Source organism: Dama dama, chromosome 17, assembly GCF_033118175.1.
Source record: "Dama dama isolate Ldn47 chromosome 17, ASM3311817v1, whole genome shotgun sequence".
Classification (NCBI taxonomy): Eukaryota; Metazoa; Chordata; class Mammalia; order Artiodactyla; family Cervidae; genus Dama; species Dama dama.
The window spans coordinates 28,660,860-28,683,292 of NC_083697.1; the positions used below are offsets into that span (position 1 = coordinate 28,660,860).

The 22,433-nt window shown below is 38.2% G+C and overlaps 1 protein-coding gene across 2 annotated transcripts in view; it reads left to right on the top strand.

The window, feature by feature from the left end:
• The window catches only part of MANBA (mannosidase beta), a 131,250-nt gene that overhangs the window by 56,172 nt on the left and 52,645 nt on the right, over positions 1-22,433 (top strand). For both annotated transcript variants that reach the window (XM_061164317.1, XM_061164319.1), the window contains exons 10-11: positions 1,702-1,788; positions 5,277-5,444. In XM_061164317.1, coding sequence (XP_061020300.1) covers positions 1,702-1,788; positions 5,277-5,444 — 255 coding nt within the window. The remainder of the gene's footprint in view (positions 1-1,701; positions 1,789-5,276; positions 5,445-22,433) is intronic.

A 22,433-nucleotide genomic window follows, 5' to 3' on the forward strand; every position in this document is an offset into this window, starting at 1 on the left:
AGTTTATTTACAGTGTTGTGCTAGTTTCAGGAATACCACAAAGTGATTCAGTTATACATACATTGCATATTCTTTTCCATCATGGTTTATTTCAGGATATTAAATAAAGTTCCCTGTGCTATGCAGTAGGTCCTTGTTGTTTATCTGTTTTATAGGTAATAGTTTGTAATTGCTAATCTTCAACTCCTAATTTATCCCTCCCCACCTCCTTCTCCTTTGATAACAATAAGTTATGTTTCTCTTTCATAAATTCATTTGTGTCATATTTTAGATTCCACATATAAGTGGTATCATAGCCCATTCCTTCTTTTCTCAGAGCCAAGAATGATGTTCCACTTTTTTTTTTTTGGCAGAGAAATAAATGGCATCTAGCAAACCCAGAGCCATAATTGATAGCAAATATCATGATTATTTGATTATTTTTAAATGATAGACATTCTGCATATTGGTTATATCAAAGCATATATCTATATTTTCTTTGTAACTCTCTTTGTGATAAGAGGTTAAGCATAAAAAGAAAAATAAAATATTAAAAAATTTTAACTTTAAGGAGATCTAACAAGACCTAGAGAGAAGAAAAATGATTACATTTTAAAAGATGTGTTTAATACTCTCATTAAGTACCTCTGAACATGGTTTGCATTGGTGAGGGTTAGGCAAAGGAAATATGTTCTTTTAATTCTAGTGTTGCAGTTCTAAGATATAAAGCACTTCATAGAAGAGCAGTAATTTTAATAATATTGATAATGCCGATGGTCATGGTGTATCAATATTCTGTAATACTCTGGGCATTGTTCTCAGTGCTCTGCATTTATTATTGTATTTCATCTTCATGCCCACCATATGAGGTAGTTACTGTTGTTCTCTATCCCCTTTTTACTGGCATGTGGAGAGGTTAACTAACTTTCCCAGGCTCACACAGTGGGTATATGGTGGGAATGAAGTTCTGACTCAGGGCAACAGATATGGCTCTGTGCCCTAAACCGCTCTCCTTGTGGTCTCCCTGAAGGGTGCGTCCTGAGTCCTGTTTGGCACTTTGCAACCTGTGGACACTCATCCACCAAGCTCCTCTGTCCATGGGATTCTCTGGGCAAGAATACTGGAGTATGTTGCAATTTCCTACTCCAGGGGACCCTCCCGACCCAGGGATTGAACCCGTTTCTCTTAGCGTCTCCTACATTAGCAGGTGAATTCTTTACCACTAGCGCCACCTGGGAAGCCCAATTGCACTTACGTGGTTTCCCCTCTAAAATGTCCATGAAGTGATCCTTTTGGCCATGAAAAGTTAATCCTTTGATTTTAAAAAAAAGTACGTTTCTTAACAGTCTGGGCCATTTCTCAAAACCAAATTCCTGGTGAAAATTAGAATGAATTAGAAATGAGGAGAGGTTGGGAGACATCTTTACTGAATTTCATATTCTCCACAACACAAGCACTATTTCCTTAATTGAATTCCTCTGTTTTTTTTTCTTTTCTGCCCACCTAATGTTTTCGCTTCTCAGGCTTCCCTACAGTCCTAGAGAGTTTGTAAAGTGCATTTACCAGTACCTCATGCCTTGCACTGCGAAAACGGTCACACACTTCAGGCTAAGTTGATTTTTGTTTACATGAAAGATAATGCCCAAGGTTTAGGACAGAGAATTTCCTTCTGTGCAATGAAATCTATGGGAGTACTGTGTTGCCTCTTATTTGATTTGCTAGATATGGCAGGATTTTATGTTTGCCTGTGCACTTTACCCAACCGATGAGGATTTCATGGATTCCGTGAGAGAAGAAGTCACTCAACAGGTATGTCATTACCATTCCAAGAAGTAAAGTCTTAAGTTTTAGTTTTGCCTTTTGTTAAACCTGTCCGTGTTTTTTCTTGTTTTAAATTCCATTGAAGTATAGCTGATTTACCATGCTGTGTTTAATTTCTTTTCTTTTTTTTTCTTTTTGTTCTCTTTATTAAATCTCATGGGAGAAAAAAAAAAAATCAGCCAGGTGATTGACTCCTTGAGTGATTCCATCCAGTCTCATGGTTCTAATTCCACTTATTGGTGGATGACTGTCAGATTTATTCCTGGCCCTGACTTCTCTGCTGAATTCCTGGTTCTTATTATCCAGCTTCCTGCTTGGAACCCCTACCTGGAGGTGTAATAGGAATCTCAAATGTAGCATGTCTAAACCAAACTTATATTACCTTTCCCAGACTTGCTTTTCTTGCTGTGTTCCCCACCTCAATAAATGGCAATACCAGTCTTTGAATTTCTCAGGCCAAAAATTTTGATTCTTAACTCCTTGATTTCTGTTGCATTCCACATATAAATACCTTATATTTATAGATCTGTAAATGCAAAGAAGTGATTATATCCTAGCTCTGTTCACTGAAAAATCTTAAAAACAGTGAACAGCCTAGTCATATTGAGCATCCTTATATTGAAATAGTCTTTCCCACTAAAAGAAGGGTTCTTAGAGGAATGGCTGGTTCTAGGTCTGGAGCAAGAGATATACTAGATGATGCTGGAATATTTTGGCATACAAATAACAAGGAAGCTACCAAAGATATGTTAGAAGAACGTTGATGAGACTGACTGACCAAAAGTGGGACAATTTGAAATTCAGTAAGGATAAGAATGTCAGTGGATCGAAATCCATCGAGTATGTTAAAATCTTTAAGTTCATCATTGGTGTCTGTGAATGTATATTTGTGGGGAAAACCAAAAGAAATGAAAAAAATATTATGACACTCAAGATAGTGGTTACTTTTGGAAGGAAGGAATGACTATGATTAGGAAGGGGTACATGAGGGCTCCTGGGGTGTTGGTGAAGATTTCTTAGCCTAGATGGTGTTGCAAGTGTGATTGCCTTATGATAATAATTCATTGTATCATAGTTTGTTATCTGTGTCTGTTTTTTCTTAAGTTTAGAAAGTGAGCATTGAATCATCCCTTACTCAGAGCCCTCTAGATACAGTTAAAGATCCTCACCATGCACTTTCTTGTCTCTGCCTGTCTCCCCAGCCTCCTTAGATACCATATTCCCCGTACTTTCCCTGACCTGGAATGCCTTGCCTGTTACCCTTCCCTGCGGATGATCTGAATCGTTCTTTTTCTGACTCGTCTTACTTTGGGCATGACTCTTGGAAGAAACTTACTATGTCTACAAGTCTAGATTAGGTCATTTTCTCTTTGTGTTACATACATCACACTTGAAATTACTTGTTCAATGTTTTGTCACTCCATCAAGATTGTAATCTCCCTGAGGCTTAGGGCAAGTTCCCCCATGACCCGGCTGTGTTATTCATCCGATGTATAGGTGGATGGATGAGTGAATAACTTTTAAAATATTAATTGTAGTTATGTAGGTTGTAAACATTTCAGTTTTATTTTTAACTTTCCTTCACACAATTAAAATATATCTATGTGTTCTCAGTTCTTTTATGTATTATTAAAGAGAACTTTTTGTGCAGGGTTTATTAAAATTTTAAAGTAAAGCTCACCATAAAATTCTAGGTCAATTTGAAGGGTGTGTACAGCATAGAGTCACTGAAGTTTTTTGTCTCTTCGGTATTTGTATTTTCATCAGTACCATAAGCATGCCTGTCACAACTGGTCATAGCCCTCTTTTACCTGTATATGAAAAATGAAAGTGAAAATTGCTCAGTTGTGTCTGACTCTTTGCAACCCCATGGACTATTCAGTCCATGGAATTCTCCAGGCCAGAATACTGGAGTGGGTAGCCTTTCCCTTCTCCAGGGGATCTTCTTAACCCAGGGATCGAACCCAGGTCTCCTGCATTTCAGGTGGATTCTTTACCAGCTGAGCCACCAGGGAAGCCCAGGAATACTGGAGTGGGTAGCCTATCCCTTCTCCAGCGATCTTTCTGACCCAGGAATCGAACTGGGGTCTCCTGCATTGCAGGTGGATTCTTTACTAACTGAGCTATCAGGGAAGCTACCTTATAAACAGTATTTTCAGAGGCAAATAAGGAAATATTGTTTATAAGACTAGCTTAGAAAAAACACAAACTTTAATTTTTTAAATTACATATATCTCTTTAAGGTATTCTTAATACATCTCTATTTCACATGTGGATTACTTAGCATATTGAGTGGAGACCACAGTGAGAACATCAGCTGAAGTCCGTCGTGTAACCATCCATTCTAGTGCAAGAGAAGCTATGAAAACCAATAAGGTTATATTGCTAAAACATGTTCCAAAAGAATTTCTCTTGACCATTGACTCATTCTGTTGTTCTCAGAGAGATTTAATTGCCCTCTTCTGCTGGGCTTATCTTCCAATGTGTCAGAAGAACTGAATCCTTTCACCTCTATGAAGGGCTGGCCTATAGTGAGCCCAGATCATGCAGGGCTTTCAGATTCCTCAATTTCTTTTTCTGTATTTAGATATATTCAGTGACTTAACCTTAGTTGATTTCTTAAGACGTTGCTGTTCATTCGCTAAGTCATGTCCAACACTTTGCAACCCCATGGACTGCAGCATGCTAGACTTCCCTGTCCTTCACCATCTCCCAGAGTTTGCTCAAACTCATGTACCTTGAAACACGATACCATCCAACCATCTCATCCTCTGTCGTCCCCTTCTCCTCCTGCCTGCAGTGTTTCCCAGCATCAGGGTGTTTTCCGATGAGTCAGCTCTTCCCATCAAGTGGCCAGAGTCTTAAGATATGACGTAGTTATTTCAGAGGACAGACTCTTGATGTCTTAATCTTTTTTCCTTTAGAATGTTTCATGTCTTTGTAAATTCCAGAATCTCTGTGGTACTCACTTGCTTTGTAAAGCCCTCTCTACCTGTCCTGGTGGTTTTCTCATCTTGCTGGAGACTGTGTGGGACTTCAGTCCCTCTCTCAGCAGTGGTGTTTGTTCTGCCTTATTTGTTTCTTCCTCAGAAACTCCAACTTGCATTTGAGAAACTAACCTCTGTAATGTAATGCCTCCTGCCCTTTGTATTTTTTAGAACCTTTTGTGGTGAGTCAGATAATGATGAGTTGATTTATTTTTCTCTTTAGTAAAAGGGATTATATTTTCATCAATTTTTATAAAAGAAGAGGAACCATATTTTATCAATATTTATAAAATGTAGATAAAAAGAATGTCAGAGGTTTCTTAAAATGTCTTCCCACATGTAACATTACTGCTCATTTTCTGATGAGTTTTCTGATATGTAAAAATACACATGCAGAAAGGCAATGGCTATAATTTTATGAATAATTACAACTCTGAGCCTTTTTATGTTGAGCATTTGAAAATTGTTTTATGTTTTCTTCAATTTTAGGTCCGGAGACTGAAATCTCATCCCTCTATCATCACATGGAGTGGGAATAATGAAAATGAAGCAGCACTAATGATGGGTTGGTATGATACACAGCCCAACTACTCGCATATCTACATCAATGACTATGTGACGCTGTACGTGAAAAACATCCGAACGATCGTCTTAGAAGTAAGTTCATGGACTTCCCTGGTGGGCCAGTCGTTAAGATTCCATGCTTCCAGTGCAGGGGCTGCGTGTTGGATCCCTGGCCATGGAACTGAGATTCTATATGCCTCTCAGCATGGAGTCCCCAAACTCAGCGTGCCTCAGTGTAACACAGCTTAGCACATGCGTGGCACTCAATGAATCCATCTGTGTCGTCCCAGTAGGAACTGGGATGTGGGGGAGAGAACCAATACAATGCCGTGCTCATTCCTGCTGTGCCAGAAGTAATAAAATCTTCAAAGAAAAAAAGTTCAGACATACCTCAGAGATACTGTGGATTTGGTTCCCTATACCACAATAAAGAGAGTAGTGCAGTAAACCTAGTCATATGAATTTTTGGTTTCCTAGTGCATGTAAAAGTTATGTTTATACTGTGGTCTATTAAGTGTGCAATAGCGTTATGTCTTAAGAAACAATGTACAGAGCTTAATAAAATAATACTTCCTTGGTAAAAAATGCTAACAATCACCTGGGCCTCAGCAAGCTGTAATTTCTTTGCGGGTCGAGGGTCTTGCCCCGATGTTGATGACTGTCAGCTAATCAGGATGGTGGTTGCTGAAGATTGTGTGATTGTGGCAATTTTTGAAAATGAGACAATCAAGTTTGCCACATCAATTGATTTCTGCCTTTAGGAATTGTTTTTCCACAGCACATAAGGCTGTTTGATAGCATTTTACCCACAAGTAAAACTTTCAAAATTGGAATCAGTCCTCTGCAACTCTGCCATTGCTTTATCATCTATTCTTATGTGATATTCTCTAAATCCTTTGTTATCATTTCAACTGTCTCTGCAGCATCTTCACCAGGAATGGGTTCCACCTCAAGAAACCAGTTTCTTTTCCCATCCATAGGAAGCAACTCCTCATCCACTTAGGTTTTATCACAAGATTGAAGCCATTCTGTCACATCTTGAGGCTCCACTTCTAATTCTGATTCTCTTGCTGTGTCCAGCACATCTTCAGTTCCTTCCTCCACTGAAGTCTTGAACCCCTCGAGTCTTTCATGAGGGTTGGAATCAACTTCCTCCAAACTCCCATAGGAATGTTGACATTTTGACCTCTTCCCATGATTTGTAAATGTTCTTTCATGTCATCTAGAATGATGAATCCTTTCCAGAAGGTTTTCAATTGAATTTATCCAGATCTGTCTGAAGAATTTCTGTCTTTAGCCTTACAAAGTGTATTTCCTAAATAATAAGACTTGAAAGTCAAAATTACTTCTTGATCCATGGCTTCAGAATGGATGTTGTATTAGCAGGCATGAAAACAACATTAATCTCACTGTACATCTCCATCAGAGCGCTTGGGTGACCAGGTGTGTTTTCAATGAGTAGGAATGTTTTCTTCCTAGCAGTAGGTCCCAACAGTGGGCTTAAAGTATTCAGGAAACTGTGTTGTAAACAGATGTGCTGTCATCCACACTTTGTTGTGCCATTGATAAAGCACAGCGTAGAGTAGATTGAGCGTCATCCTAAAGGGACCTCAGATTTTTGGAATGGTAAGTGAGCATTGTGTGTGTGTGTGTGTGTGTGTGTGCGCGCGCTTAGTCATGTCTGACTCTTTGTGACCCTATGGACTGTAGCCCACCAGGCTCCTATGTCCATGGAATTTTCCAGGCAAGAACACTGGAGTGAGTTGCCATTTCCTACTCCAGGGGATCTTCTCAACTTCAGACTCTTGTGTCTCCTGCATTGGCAGGCACATTCTTTACGACTGCATCACCCACTGGTTTCAACTTAAAGCCACCAAGTCCATTAGCTCCTAACAAGAGAGTCATCTTGTCTCTTGAAGCTTTGAAGCCAGCATTAACTTCTGCTCTCTAGCTGTTGAAGTCTCAGATGGCATTTCCTTCCAGTAGAAGGCTGTTTCATCTACGTTGAACATTTGTTGTTTAATGTAGCCACTTTTAAAAATGATCTTAGCGAGATATTCTAGATAACTTGCTGCAGCTTCTACATCAAGCCCTTGTTGCCTCACTTTGCACTCTTATGTTATGGAAATGGCTTCTTTCCTTAAGTCTCAGGAACCAATCTCTGCTGGCTTCAGGCTTTTCTTCTGCAGCTTCCTCACCTCTCACTCAGCCTTCATAGCCTTGAAGAGAATTAGGGCCCAGCTCTGGAATAGGCTTTGGCTTAAGAGAGTATGTGGCTGTTTTGATCTATCCATAACTTCTCCATATCAGCAATAAGACTGTTCCGTTTTCTTATCATTCATGTTTTCACTGAAGTAGCACTTCAAATATTCTTCAAGAAGTTTTCCTTTGCATTCACAACTTGGCTGGTGAATAGAAGTGAATAGGCCTCTGGTGAGAGAGGCCTATCTTTTGGCCTGTCTTGGATTTTGACATGCCTTCCTCATTAACTTGAATCATTTCTAGCTTTTGATTTAAAGGAGAGGCATATTCTCTTGCTTTCACTTGAACACTTACTTGGCCTAATTTCAATATTGTTGTGTCTCAGGGAACAGGAAGGCCTGAAGAAAATCGCTGGTCTCTTCAGTCCCTCATGGAGGAATGGCTGGTCAGTGGAGCAGTCAGAATACCCACAATACTTACGAATTAAATTTGCCATCTTATGTGGGTGGGGTTTGTGGCATCCCAAAATAATTACAGTAATAACATCAAAGATCACTGATTACAGATCACTATAACAAGCATAGTAATAGTTTAAAAGTTGGAATTATTGTATAAATTACCAAAATGTGACACAGATACAAAATGAGCAGATGCTGTTGGAAAATGGCACTGATAGACTTGCTGGAGGCACAGTTGCCCCAAACCTTCAATTTGTAGTAAAAATGGTGGGCCTGTCCTCCCCTTCTTTTTTTTTTAATTTATACACTTATACTTAAATATCCCATTAGATTTGCTTTGCCATCAAATGACCACCACAATTAATAGATCAGCAATGGAAAATATAGAGAATCCCAATATTTGGTGGGAATGATAACACTGGTAGGGATATTTCAAGACATTAAAAATCTGAGACATGATTTTGGTTTTCTAAGATATGATTTCTGTAAGCATAAGGTCCTTGACTACTTACATACAGTCTAAGAAGAAATCTTCCTGTGAGCTTTAAAAGGAAAAAAGTAAGACAGAATGATCACATGTAACCTCACACAATTAAAAAAACATCTATGATAATAATTAGGAAAATCTGAATGAAAGATGTGATAATAGAACTTTTTGATGGGTAGGATTTTTGAAAATGGAAAAAATGATGCATTTGGAAATCACTTTATGATAAAGTGATTTGGCAGATACATATACAGTATGTCTTCTACCACCTTGTGTAATTTTAAATTGGATTATTATTTAATTCACTTTAAATGTGTTGTACTGATGCTTATACACTAGTATTAAGGGCATTATAATTCTTTGAATGATGTTTAATTTTCAAAATAGCAAAAGAAATTTTTTTTACATACAAGAATGCAATTATCCAGCATTTAATCTTCCCTTTTTTGTTGTCTAAGATGACGACAAAGTAAAATCATAGAAAATAAAACTAAATGTTTGGAAACATTTAACAAATATTTGCAGATTTATATTCCAATATCTACTGTGTATTTTCAGGTTTTAAGTGTCACTGAGTTTCATGACACTTTCAAATAGTAGTGTTCAGTCGCATATAGAGATTCATATCAAACCAAGTTCGCTTTGATACAGGGACCTATAACCTGATAAATGTAGGATGATGAAATTTTGTCTAAAGATTTTGAGAGGGCATGGATTTTCTGATTTAATTTGTAAGTAAATAGATGAATTGTTTATTTATTTGGTACATTATTAAAATAGGATAATATATTCTGTGATAACCCAACAACCCCAAATTTCCATGGCTCAGAACAATGAAACTCATTTCTTCTGTATGCTGCATGTCATTGGCAGGAAGGTTTCTCTTTTTATCATATACCATGAACTCCACTGTAGTTTTTAGTATATTTTCAGTATTTGCAACTATCATCGCTATCTAAAATATACTGTACCTGTTAACACTGATTCCCGATTTCTGCTCTGCCTTCTCCCAGGCAAATATTAATCTGCTTTCTTTCTCTATGGAGGTGCCTACTCTGGACATTTTGTATAAGTAAAGTCACACAATAGGCAGTCTTTTGTGACTGGCTTCTTTCACTTAGCAAAATATTTTAGTTTCATCCATGTTGTAGCATGTATCAGTACTTCATTCCTTTTTATTGTCGAATAGTATTTTATTATATGGGTATCCCACATTTGTTTATCTAGTCAGTTGATGGGCATTTGTATTTCCACTTTTTGGATATTTAAAAAAATTTTATTGAAGTATAGTTGGTTTACAACTATAAACCAAACTAGTTATGTTGATTTCTTCCATGTAGCAAGATAACTCAGTTATATTTATAATATATATTATTTTTCATATTCTTTTCCATATGGGATTGTCATAGGGTCTTGAATATAGTTCCCCGTGTTATACAGTAGGACATTATTGTTCATCCTATATATGATGGTTTGTCTCTGCTAATCTCAAACTCCTATTCCTTTCCTCTCCTACCTCCTCCCCCCCCACTTGGCAACCACAAGTCTATTCTCTATATCTGTGAGTCTGTTTCTGTTTCATAGATACATCAATTTGTATTTTAGATTCCACATATTAGTAATATAATGATATTTGTCTCTCTCTTTCTGACTTACTCCATTTAGTATGATAACCTCTAGGTTCCTAGTAAAAATGCTGTGCCTGTCATGCTTTTTTTAAAAAAAATTGTTTACTTATTATTGGCTGTGCTGGGTCTTTGCTGCCCGGGCTTTCTTTAGTTGTGGAAAGTGGGGGACTACTCTTCCTTGGGGTGCACATGTTTCTCAATGTGGTGGCTTCTTTTGTTGCTGAGCACATGATCTAGGGCAACTAGACTCTCAGGCTCTAGACCACAGGCTTAGTTGCTCTGATGTAGGTAACATCTTCCCAGACCAGGGATCAAACCCATGTCCTTCACACTGGCAGACAGACTCTGCACCACTGAGCTGTCAGGGAAGCCCTGTCATGCTTTTTAATGAAGTAGAATTTTAAGAATCTGTTTAAAAAATGCAACAGTTTGAATACTGATGTATATTTTTCTGTACTTTTCTTTTTTAGCACAGCCCAATAATGCTGCAACATGTGAAAGGATTCATGAATTGACTTCTTTGAGAATTAACCTGTCTTTGAAACTTACCACATGTACACCAATATTGCACTTTGAATCACAGGTTGTCAGGAACTCTTTGGAGCCTATCCATGGATCCCCAAAGGCCGAGAATGTCTGCATTAGATGATTTATTTGATACACTGCTTCTTTCCCTCCTCCCTCCTTTTAGTTCTTGAAGATATTAATATAGTGACTGTGCATGTGCTAAGTTGCCTCAGTCGTGTCCAGCTCTTTGAGACCCTGTGGGCTGTAGCCCGCCAGGCTCCTCTGTCCATGGGATTCTCTAGGCAAGAGTGCTGGAGCGGGGTGCCATGCCTTTCTCCAGGGGATCTTCCCGACCCAGGGATCAGAGCTGCGTCTCTTATGTCTCCTGCATTAGCAGGCAGTTTCTTTACCGATAGTGCCACCTGGGAAGCCCCAATATAGTGACTAATGTGAGTTAATTTTCTAATGATAAGCTAGTCATAATCCAAGCTCTAGTTAGTTATAACGCCTTGTTCTTTTGCCCTGCTGGATTTGATTTGCTAAGATTTTGGTAGGATTTTAAAATTTATATTCACAAGTAAAATTGGTCCCTGATACCTCAGTGAGTAAAGAATCTGCCTACAATGCAGGAGACACAAGAGATGTAGGTTCAATCCCTGGGTCGGGAAGATGCACAGCAGAAGGAAATGGCAACCCACTCCAGTATTCTTGCCTGGAAAACCGCATGGTCAGAGGAACCTGGAAGTTTACAGTCCAAGGGGTCACAAAGAGTCAGACACAACTGAGCAATTAAACCACCACCTGTTGCCCAGGAGTAGAATTGGGTGGTTTGTGACAGAGGTGATAAGATTAAGAATTGTAAACTCATTCCTAGAGGAGCCAAATTTGTTTTTAAAAATTGAATCAAGTAGATGAGGTTCACAAAGAAAGACGAGGGGACTATAGTAATAGGAGAATGGATGTTGGGTCTCATAACATTTATATGCAGTATTAAAAATGTTATCTAAAAAAATGTTATCTAAACATAATTATTCAGTTCAGTTCAGTCGCTCAGTTGTGTCCGACTCTTTGCAACCCCATGAGTTGCATGCAGCACGCCAGGCCCCCCTTTCCAACACCAACTCCCGGAGTCCACCCAAACTCATGAGTCGGTGATGCCATCCAACCATCTCATCCTCTGTCGTCCCCTTCTCCTCCTGCCCTCAATCTTTCCCAGCATCAGGGTCTTTTCCAATGAGTCAGCTCTTCCCATAAGATGGCCAAATTACTGGAGTTTCAGCTTCAACATCAGTCCTTCCAATGAACACTCAGGACTGATCTCCTTTAGGATGGACTGGTTGGAGCTCCTTGCAAGAAATATTTGGCCCATGGGACCCAGCTCGTAGTGTTTGGTGTGCATGTGCTAGTACTAACCTCACAGAATGAGTTAGGGACCTTTTCCATTTTAATGTTTAGGAACAATATAAATAAAATAGTGATGATTGGCTTTGTTGAGACAAATTCACCAATGTAACAGTCTGGACATGCCAGAATGGACATGTAACAGTGACCTGGAGGGGCATAGGTTTTATTTTAGTTTGTTTTTTATTGAAGTACAGCTGGCTTTACAATGTTGGATTAATTGCTGCTGTGCAGCCAAGTGATTCAGGTATATATACACATATATGTGTGTGTGTATGTGTGTGTGTGTGTATATATATATATGTATATATACCCTTTTTAAAATACTCTTTTCCACTGTGGTTTATTATAAGATACTAAATATAGTTCCCTGTGCTATACAGTAGGACTTTATTGTTTATCCATTCTATGAACTATTATAAAAGCTTATTAAGCATCTGTTAACCACAACCTCTCACTCTATCCCTCCCCCAGCTCTCTCTCCATTGGTAACCACCTGTCTGTTCAGTATGTCCATGATTCTGTTTCATAGATAGGTTCATTTGAGTTATATTTCATATTCCACTTATAAACGAGATCATATATTTATCTTTCTCACTTCAGTTAGTACGATAATCTGTGGTTGCATCCATGTTGCTGCGAATAGCATTATTTCACTCTTTTTTTTTTTTTATTTCACTCTTTTATGACTTAGTAGTAACCCATTGTATGTATGTATTACATCTTCTTTATCCACTCATCTGTTGATAGACATTTAGGTTGTTTACATGTCATGGCTATAGAATTGCATGTATCTTTTTGAATTATAGTTTTGTCTGAATATGTGCCTGGGAGTGGTTTTGCTGAATCGTATGGTAATTCTGTTTTTAGTTTTCTGAGTAACTTTCATACTGTTTTCCATAGGGACTGTGCCAATTTGCATCCTGGGGTGCATATTTTTTTTTTAGCCCTCGTGTATTTAACATTTCCTGTGGTTAGTGTCCAATTTGGGTTTATAACTTCTTCTAAAGCTATAGATACTTAGGTTTTCTAGAAACATAACATTGCATCTGGAATTTAGAGATATCCATGTACGTCGACATTCTTAATTTTAGAATATGTAAGCTGGGAGCATCAGTTCAGGCTGAGAGACCTTTACGTGAAGAAAGTTTAGTGAGGGTTCATGAAAAACATAGGTTCAAAGTTTTTGCTTATCTGTTATGCTAAGTAGTCATGTGTCGTGAAGAGTTTTTTTATTCACAAAATGTGATGGTATAAGGTTTAATATTTATAGAACTGTTTACTCACAGTATTGGTATTATGTTTTTCATATCTGACAGGTTTACAAAATGGATATTAATGTCTGAGAATTTTCATTTTGTAGCTTAGTTCTTAAGAGCACATGACTCCAAATCCTGGCTGGGCCACATACTGTCCATAATAAACTTGAATAAATTACTTAATCTCCATTTTCCCATCTAAGAGTCAGCAACTCTTAAGAGATGTTATGTAGCTTAAGTGAGGTAGTGGATGGAAGGTGATTACACAGACCCTGGCACACAGTGGACTTTTACTAAATGCTTATCATCAGTATCATCTCTGCTGCTTTCCCTCAGCAAGAGAGGTCTTCAGATACTTTCCAACTTTAATCTCTAATTTTAACACTCCACTGTTGAACTTCCATTAGTTTGTGTATACCACTTCTTATCCATCTTTGAAATGGCAGCATCATACCTTTCTCTCAGGGGATCTTTGTTTTTATTTATTTAACTTTTTTACAAGCTGTCATTTTTTTGGAGACATAGTTATGTTGCCATCTTGAACAGGGACCACTTCTTTCCTTCTTTCTTTCTTCCCACTCTCCCTCCCTTCCTTCTACAAACAGCTTGTGAGATCTTAGTTTCCCAACCAGGGGCCAGGCCCATGGCAGGGAAAACACCAAGTCTTAACCACTGGACTACCAGGGAATTTCTCAAGGGAATCTGTGTTTTTTGTTTGTGTGTGTGTGCTTTTTAATGATTTTGTGAGCAGTAAGTGATGTTTGCTAATTTATTTCAAGATGGACAGGATTAAGTGGTATATAATCATAACTGTTGTCATTTATATCAAAGTATAAAGCATTTAGGAGTCACGTACATTTGGGCTCCCCAGGTGGTGCAGTGGTAAAGAATCCGCCTACTAATGCAGGAGCCTCAGGAGACGTGGGTTCAATCCCTGGGTCTGGAAGATCCCCTGGAGTAAGAAAGGGCAACCCACTCCAGCATTCTTGCCCAGAAAATTCCATGGACAGAGGAGGCTGGCAGGCTACAATCGATGGGGTCACAAGAGAGTTGGACACAACTGAGCACACAGACACAGCACACAAAGCAAATTGATTCATCCACACACTTACAAAATGATCAGTCTTCTTTTGTAATTCATGCTTTTTAAAGAACAGTCATTCTCTTGGTCTGTCTTATGGTATCTCTTGGTTCAAATAACCATTTAAGGTCATGATCTAGAAAGAAATCATCTGTGAGCTCTGAGACTAAAAATCAAACATCAAGCAGCAATTATACAAAAATGGAAATAAATAATAGTGCATTATCACAGGTGGATATTTTTAGGAAGAGACTCATTAGTAATTTTACTGACTGGTTTAACTTACCAAGTTATTCAAGAATCTGGAATAATGGAGGGAAACCAATCAAGTTTGATTGTTACGATCAGTTGATCAGCCTTTTCCAATTTTACTTTAAAGCCATTATAATAGAATATTGTTTAAAATTTTATTCCCTATAATCTTACCAAGCTTTTTAATATTTTCAAATTCAACCAGAATTTGCTGAGTATATATCTCTAGGAGCAAAGCCTCATTCTCAATGCTATGGAGAAACTGTGTTATCTTCATGGAGCTTATAGCTCTTGGGAAATGAAAAGAAATACCAGCTCCACATGACTGAGTGAAAGAAGTGCTATGAAAAATGTAGTTCCAAAATGTTGGCAATTGTATGGAAGAACCAATCATTTAAACTGGAAGGATCTAGAAAGGCTTTCAATTATAAGGTGACATTCAAACCAAGCCTTAAAGGTAGGGTAGAACTTGAGGCAAAGGGTTGTTTTTGTTCTTTAGGTACTTTAGGCCATGAAAACAATGTCAAGAAAGGTGAAAAGATGTGAAAACAGGGATGTATAGGAAGCAGCAAGCAGCACCCAGTTCTTGAAGCAAAGGACTTGGAGATTGGTATGGAGAGTCAAAGACAGAAAAGGCAGTTTGGAAACAAACCTTAAAAGGACTTTGAATCACGTTAGGGAGTTGGACTTCATTCAGTAGACAGTGGGAAGCTAGTAGACATTTGGGGGTAGAGGGGGAATTTTATATGATCCACATTCTAGATGGTACTGTTGTTGTTCAGTCAGCCCATCATGTCTGACTCTTTGCGACCCCATGGACTGCAGCTCACCAGGCCTCTCTGTCCCTCACCATTTCCCGAAGTTCGCCCAAGTTCATGTCCATTGCATCAGTGATGCCATCCAGCCATCTCATCCTCTGATGCCCTCTTCTCCGTCTGCCCTCAATCTTTCCCAGCATCAGGGACTTTTCCAATGGGACTTTTCACATCAGATGACCAAAATACTGGAGTTTCAGCTTTAGCATCAGTCCTTCCAACAAGTATTCAGGGTTGATTTCCCTTAAGATTGACTGGTTTGATCTCCTCGCTGTCCAAGGGACTCTCTGGAGTCTTCTCCAGAACCACAGTTTGAAGGGATCAGGTCTTCAGTGCTTCGCCTTCTTTATGGTCCAGCTCTCACAACCACACATGACCACTGGGAAGACAGTAGCCTTGACTCTGTGGACCTTTGTCGGCAGAGTAATGTCTCTGCTTTTTAACATGCTGTCTAGGTTTGCCATAGCTTTCCTGCCAAGAAGCAAACATCTTCTGATTTCATGGCTGCAGTCACCATCTCCAGTCAATTTGGAGCCCAATAAGAGGCTATCTGTCACTACTTGCACCTTTTTTCCCTTCTATTTTCCATGAAGTAATGTGGCCAGATGCCATGATCTTAGTTTTTTTTTTAATATCTGGGTTTAAACTGGCTCTTTAACTTTCCACCTTCACCCTCATCAAGAGGCTCTTTAGTTCCTCTTCACTTTCTGCCACTACAGTGGTATCATCTGCGTATCTGAGGTTGTTGATGTTTCTCCGGCCTATCTTGATTCCAGCTTGTAACTCATGCAGCCCAGCATTTCTCATGATGTGCTCAGCATGTAGATTAAACAAACAGGGTGACAGCAGACAGCCCTGTCGTACTCCTTTCTCAATCTTGAATCAATTAGCTGTTCCATACAGGGTTCTAACTGTTGCTTCTTAACCTGCATACAGGTTTCTCAGGAGACAGGTCAGATGGTCTGGTATTCCCATCTCTTTAAGAGCTTTCCACAGTTTATTATGATCCACACAGTCAAAGGTTTTAGCGTGGTCAGTGAAACAGAGGTAGATGTTTTTCTGGAATTCCCTAGCTTTCTCTATGATCCAGCGAATGTTGGCAATTTGATCTCTGGTTCCTCTTCCTTTTCTAAACACCGTGGACATCTGAAGTTCTTGGTTCACATAATGCTAAAGCCTAGCATGCAAGATTTTAAGCATGACCTTACTACCGTGGGAGAAGAGTGCAATTGTCCAATGGTTAGCACATTCTTTAGTACTGCCCTTCTTGGGAACTGGGATGAGGATTGACCTTTTCCAGTCCTGTGGCCACTGCTGGGTCTTCCAGATTTGCTGACATATTGGATGCAATATCTTGATGGCATCATCCTTTAGGGTTTTGAATAGCTCTACTGGAATTCCATCACATCCACTAACTTTATTAACAGCAGTGCTTCCTAAGGCCCACTTGACTTCACACTCCAGAATGGCTGGCTCTGGCTTACCACACCCTTGTATTAATCCAGTTCATTAAGATTTTTTTTTTTTTGTACAGTTCTCCCTTGTCCTGTGTATTCTTTCCATCTCTTCTTGATCTCTTCAGCGTGTACTAGGTCTTTACCATTTCTAATCTTTTCTGTGCCCATCTTTGGGCAAAATGTTCCCTTGATATCTCCAATTTTACTGAAGAAATCTCTAGTCTTTCCTCTTCTGTTGTTTTCTTCTAATTTTGTACACTGTTCATTGAAGAAGGCCTTCTTGTCTCTCTGTACTGTTGTTTGGAAATCTGCGTTTAGTTGGGTATACCTTTCCGTTTCTGTTACTATTACTAACACAGAATTAGTGAGGTGAGAGATTCTAGGTGAGAAAATGAGTTATAATAATTCAAAATTCCAAGTTATTGGGAATATTATATGCCAGGCATTGATAGATTATGCTTATTATATTAACATAGTAATGATAAAGGAGCTTTGTAGGATTTATTTAAGGACCCTGGAATGTAAGTAATGTAATCTTGATTTTAGAGGTGAAGACACTGCACGGTTAGAAAGATAAATTGTTCAAGGTCGTATAGGTCATAGGTAGTGGGGCTAGAAATGACGTGATGGGAAAAAAGCAAGTGAGTGTGAGATGTGAGAGAGGAAGAATTTGAAGATGATTCCTACTTAAGCACTTTTAATGAAGGTAGGAGGCATAGGCAAGTAGGTTTGGGATGAGTAAATAAGGCATTCTGCTTTGAAAGATTAGATTTGAGATGTTGGCAGGACAAGCCAGGTGGAGTCTGGAGCCAGGTTATTGGAAACTGAAATGTGAGGGTGAAGTGGTCTGGGAGCAATCAGAACACTGGTGAGAGGGCAGACTTGGGAAAATGTATAGAGGAGGAGAGGCTGAAGAGAGTGATGTCCATCTAAGAATGGAGAGAGGAGCTGGAGAAGGAATGATCGGAAAGATTTGGGGAAACCAGAATGTGAAAGAGTAGTGAACAAGCAGTCAGGAGTGGGGAGAATGCCAGAAAGTAGTAACTGGGTCATTTATTGCATACCAGAGGGGGAAGAGTGTGGGGACTCTTGCTTCATTTGGGAAATAGAAGTTCATGAGTAGTTTATGAAAAATCCAAAAACAATTTCAGTGGAGTGGAATGCTCAGGAATTGAATGTCAGGGTTTGAGGAAGGAATGGGTGGTGAAGAAATCTGATGGGCTGCAAGGGATTGGGGGATTTTTTTTTTAAATTAGGATATGGAAAGTCCTTAAGCTGATGGAAAGGGCAGTGGCGAGATTTTTTAAAAGAGTGGATGATAATTTACTGGTGTTAATTCCAAAATGAAATCAAAAGACCAGAAAACTATGGAGAAGCTGGCAAAGGGAAAGAATAAGGGCTTTTCCCCCATGACAAAAGAGAAATGAGAAAAGAAAAAAATTGGTGAATATACCAAGAAGAAGTGAGAATTCTAATAGAGGAAAGTTGAGAAAATTATTTTCTGAAAACCTATTTCTCAGGGAGGCCTTATTAGCCTTCTACAATGTGTTTTATTTTTGGAAAGAGCCCTGTACTTCTACTTTAAAACATTCATCACACTTACAGTTACTTGCTCAGCATCTGGTTTCACCACTAGATTTCAGTCTACTCTTTTTTCTTTTAATTTATTTATTTCAATTGGAGGCTAATTACAATATTGTGGTGGTTTTTGCTATACATTCACATGAATCAGCTGTGGGTGTACATGTGTTCCCCATCATGAACCCGCCTCCCACATCCCTCCCCATCCCATCCCTCAGGGTCATCCCAGTGCACCAGCCCTGAGCACCCTGTCTCAAGCATCGAACCTGGACTAGTGATCTGTTTCACATATGATAATATACAAGTTTCAGTGCTATTATTTCAAATCATCCCACCCTCGCCTTCTCCCCCAGAGTCCAAAAGTCTGTTCTTTACATCTGTGTCTCTTTTGCTGTCTTGCATATAAGGTCATCATTACCATCTTTCTAAATTCCATATATATGTGTTAATATACTATATTGGTGTTTTTCTTTCTGACTTACTTCACTCTGTATAATAGGCTCCAGTTTCATCCACCTCATTAGAACTGATTTGAATGCATTCTTTTTAATAGCTGAGTAATATTCCATTGTGTATATGTACCATAGCTTTCTTATCCATTCGTCTGCCAATGGACATCTAGGTTGCTTCCATGTCCTGGCTATTGTAAACAGTGCTGCGATGAACATTGGGGTACATGTGTCTCTTTCAATTCTGGTTTCCTCGGTGTGTATGCCCAGCAGTGGGATTGCTGGGTTGAATGTCAGTTCTATATCCAGTTTTTTAAGAAATCTCCACACTGTTCTCCATAGTGACTGTACTAGTTTGCATTCCCTCCAACAGTGTAAGAAGGTTCCTTTTTCTCTGCACCCTCTCCAGCATTTATTGTTTGTAGACTTTTTGATAGAAGCCATTCTGACTGGTGTGAGGTGGTACCTCATTGTAGTTTTGATTTGCATTTCTCTGATAATGAATAATGTTGAGCATCTTTTCATGTGTTTGTCAGCCATCGGTATGTCTTTTTTTTTTTTTTTTTTTTATCCTGTATGTCATCTTTGGAGAAATGTCTGTTTAGTTCTTTGGCCCATTTTTTGATTGGGTCGTTTATTTTTCTAGAATTGAGCTGCAGGAGTTGCTTGTATATTTTTGAGATTAATTCTTTGTCAGTTGCTTCATTTGCTATTATTTTCTCCCAATCTGAGGGCTGTCTTTTCACCTTGCTCATAGTTTCTTTCATTGTGCAAAAGCTTTTAAGTTTAATTAGGTCCCATTTGTTTATTTTTGCTTTTATTTCCATTACTGTGGGAGGTGGGTCATAGAGGATCCTGCTATGATTTACATCAGAGAGTGTTTTGCCTATGTTTTCCTCTAGAGTTTTATAGTTTCTGGTCTTACATTTAGATCTTTAATCCATTTTGAGTTTATCTTTGTGTATGGTGTTAGAAAGTGTTCTGGTTTCATTCTTTTACAAGTGGTTGACCAGTTTTCCCAGCACCACTTGTTAAAGAGATTGTCTTTTCTCCATTGTATATTCTTGCCTCCTTTGTCAAAGATAAGGTGTCCATAGGTGCATGGATTTATCTCTGGGTTTTCTGTTTTGTTCCCTTGATCTATATTTCTGTCTTTGTGCCAGTACCATACTGTCTTGATGACTGTGGCTTTGTAGTAGAGCCTAAAATCAGGCAGGTTGATTCCTCCAGTTCCATTCTTCTTTCTCAAGATTGCTTTGGCTATTCGAGGTTTTTTTAATTTCCATACAAATTGTGAAACTATTTGTTCTAGTTCTGTGAAAAATACTGTTGGTAGCTTAATAGGGATTGCATTGAATCTATAGATTGCTTTGGGTAGTATACTCATTTTCACTGTATCGATTCTTCTGATCCATAAACATGGTATATTCTCCATCTGTTTGTGTCCTCTTTGATTTCTTTCATCAGTGTTTTATAGTTTTCTATATATAGGGCTTTTGTTTCTTTGGGGAGCTTTATTCCTAAATATTTTGTTCTTTTTGTTGCAATGGTGAATGGTATTGTTTCCTTAATTTCTCTTTCTGTTTTCTCATTGTTAGTGTATAGGAATGCAAGAGATTTCTGTGTGTTAATTTTATATCCTGCAACTTTACTATATTCATTGATTAGCTCTAGTAATTTTCTGGTAGTATCTTTAGGGTTTTCTATGTAGAGGATCATGTCATCTGCAAACAGTGAGAGTTTTACTTCTTCTTTTACAATCTGGATTCCTTTTAGTTCTTTCTCTTCTCTGATTGCTGTGGCTAAAACTTCCATTTCTATGTTGAATAGTAGTGGTGAGAGTGGGCATCCTTGTCTTGTTTCTGACTTTAGAGGAAATGCTTTCAATTTTTCACCATTGAGGATAATGTTTGCTGTGGGTTTATCATATATGGCTTTTATTATGTTGAGGTATGTTCCTTCTATGCTGCTTTCTGGAGGGTTTTTATCATAAATGGATGTTGAATTTTGTCAAAGGCTTTCTCTGCATCTATTGAGATAATCATATGGTTTTTGTCTTTCAGTTTGTTAATGTGGTGTATCACATTGATTGATTTGCAGATATGAAAGAATCCTTGCATCCCTGGGATAAAGCCCACTTGGTCATGATGTATGATTTTTTTTAATATGTTGTTGGATTCTGTTTGCTAGAATTTTGTTAAGGACTTTTGCATCTGTGTTCATCAATGATATTGGCCTGTAGTTTTCTTTTTTTGTGGCATCCTTGTCTGGTTTTGGTATTAGGGTGATGGTGGCCCCATAGAATGAGTTTGTAAGTTTACCTTCATCTGCAATTTTCTGGAAGAGTTTGAATAGGATAGGTGTTAGCTCTTCTCTAAAGTTTTGGTAGAATTCAGCTGTGAAGCCATCTGGTCCTGGGCTTTTGTTTGTTGGAAGATTTCTGATTACAGTTTTGATTTCCATGCTTGTGATGGGTTAAGATTTTCTATTTCTTCCTGGTTCAGTTTTGGAAAGTTATACTTTTCTAAGAATTTGTCTATTTTTTCCAAGTTGTTCATTTTATTGGCATATAGTTACTGATAGTAGTCTCTTATGATCCTTTGTATTTTTGTGTTGTCTGTTGTTATTTCTCCATTTTCATTTCTAATTTTGTTGATTTGATTCTTCTCCCTTTATTTCTTGATGAGTCTGGCTAATGGTTTGTCTATTTTATTTATCTTCTCAAAGAACCAGCTTTTAGCTTTTTTGATTTTTGCTATGATCTCCTTTGTTTCTTTTGCATTTATTTCTGCCCTAATTTTTATGATTTCTTTCCTTCTACTAACCCTGGGGTTCTTCATTTCTTCTTTTTCTAGTTACCTTAGGTGTAGAGTTAGGTTATTTATTTGATTTTTCTCCCGTTTCTTGAGGTAGGCTTGTATTGCTGTGAACCTTCCTCTTAGCACTGCTTTTACAGTGTCCCATAGGTTTTGGGTTGTTGTGTTTTCATTTTCATTCATTTCTATGCATATTTTGATTTCTTTTTTTATTTCTTCTGTGATTTATTGGTTATTCAGAAGCGTGTTATTTAGCCTCCATATGTTTGTATTTTTAATATTTTTTTTTCCTGTAGTTGACATCTAATCTTACCGCATTGTGATCAGAAAAGATGCTTGAGATGATTTCAATTTTTTGAATTTACCAAGGCTAGATTTATGACCCAGGATGTGCTCTATCCTGGAGAAGGTTCCATGTGCACTTGAGAAAAAGGTGAAATTCATTGTTTGAGGTGAAATGTCCTATAGATATCAATTATGTCTAACTGGTCCATTGTATCATTTAAAATTTGTTTTTTCTTGCTAATTTTCTGTTTAGTTGATCTATCCATAGGTGTGAGTCAGGTATTAAAATCTCCCACTATTATTGTGTTACTGTTAATTTCCCCTTTCACACTTGTTAGCATTTGCCTTACATATTGCGGTGCTCCTATGTTGGGTGCACATATATTTGTAATTGTTATATCTTC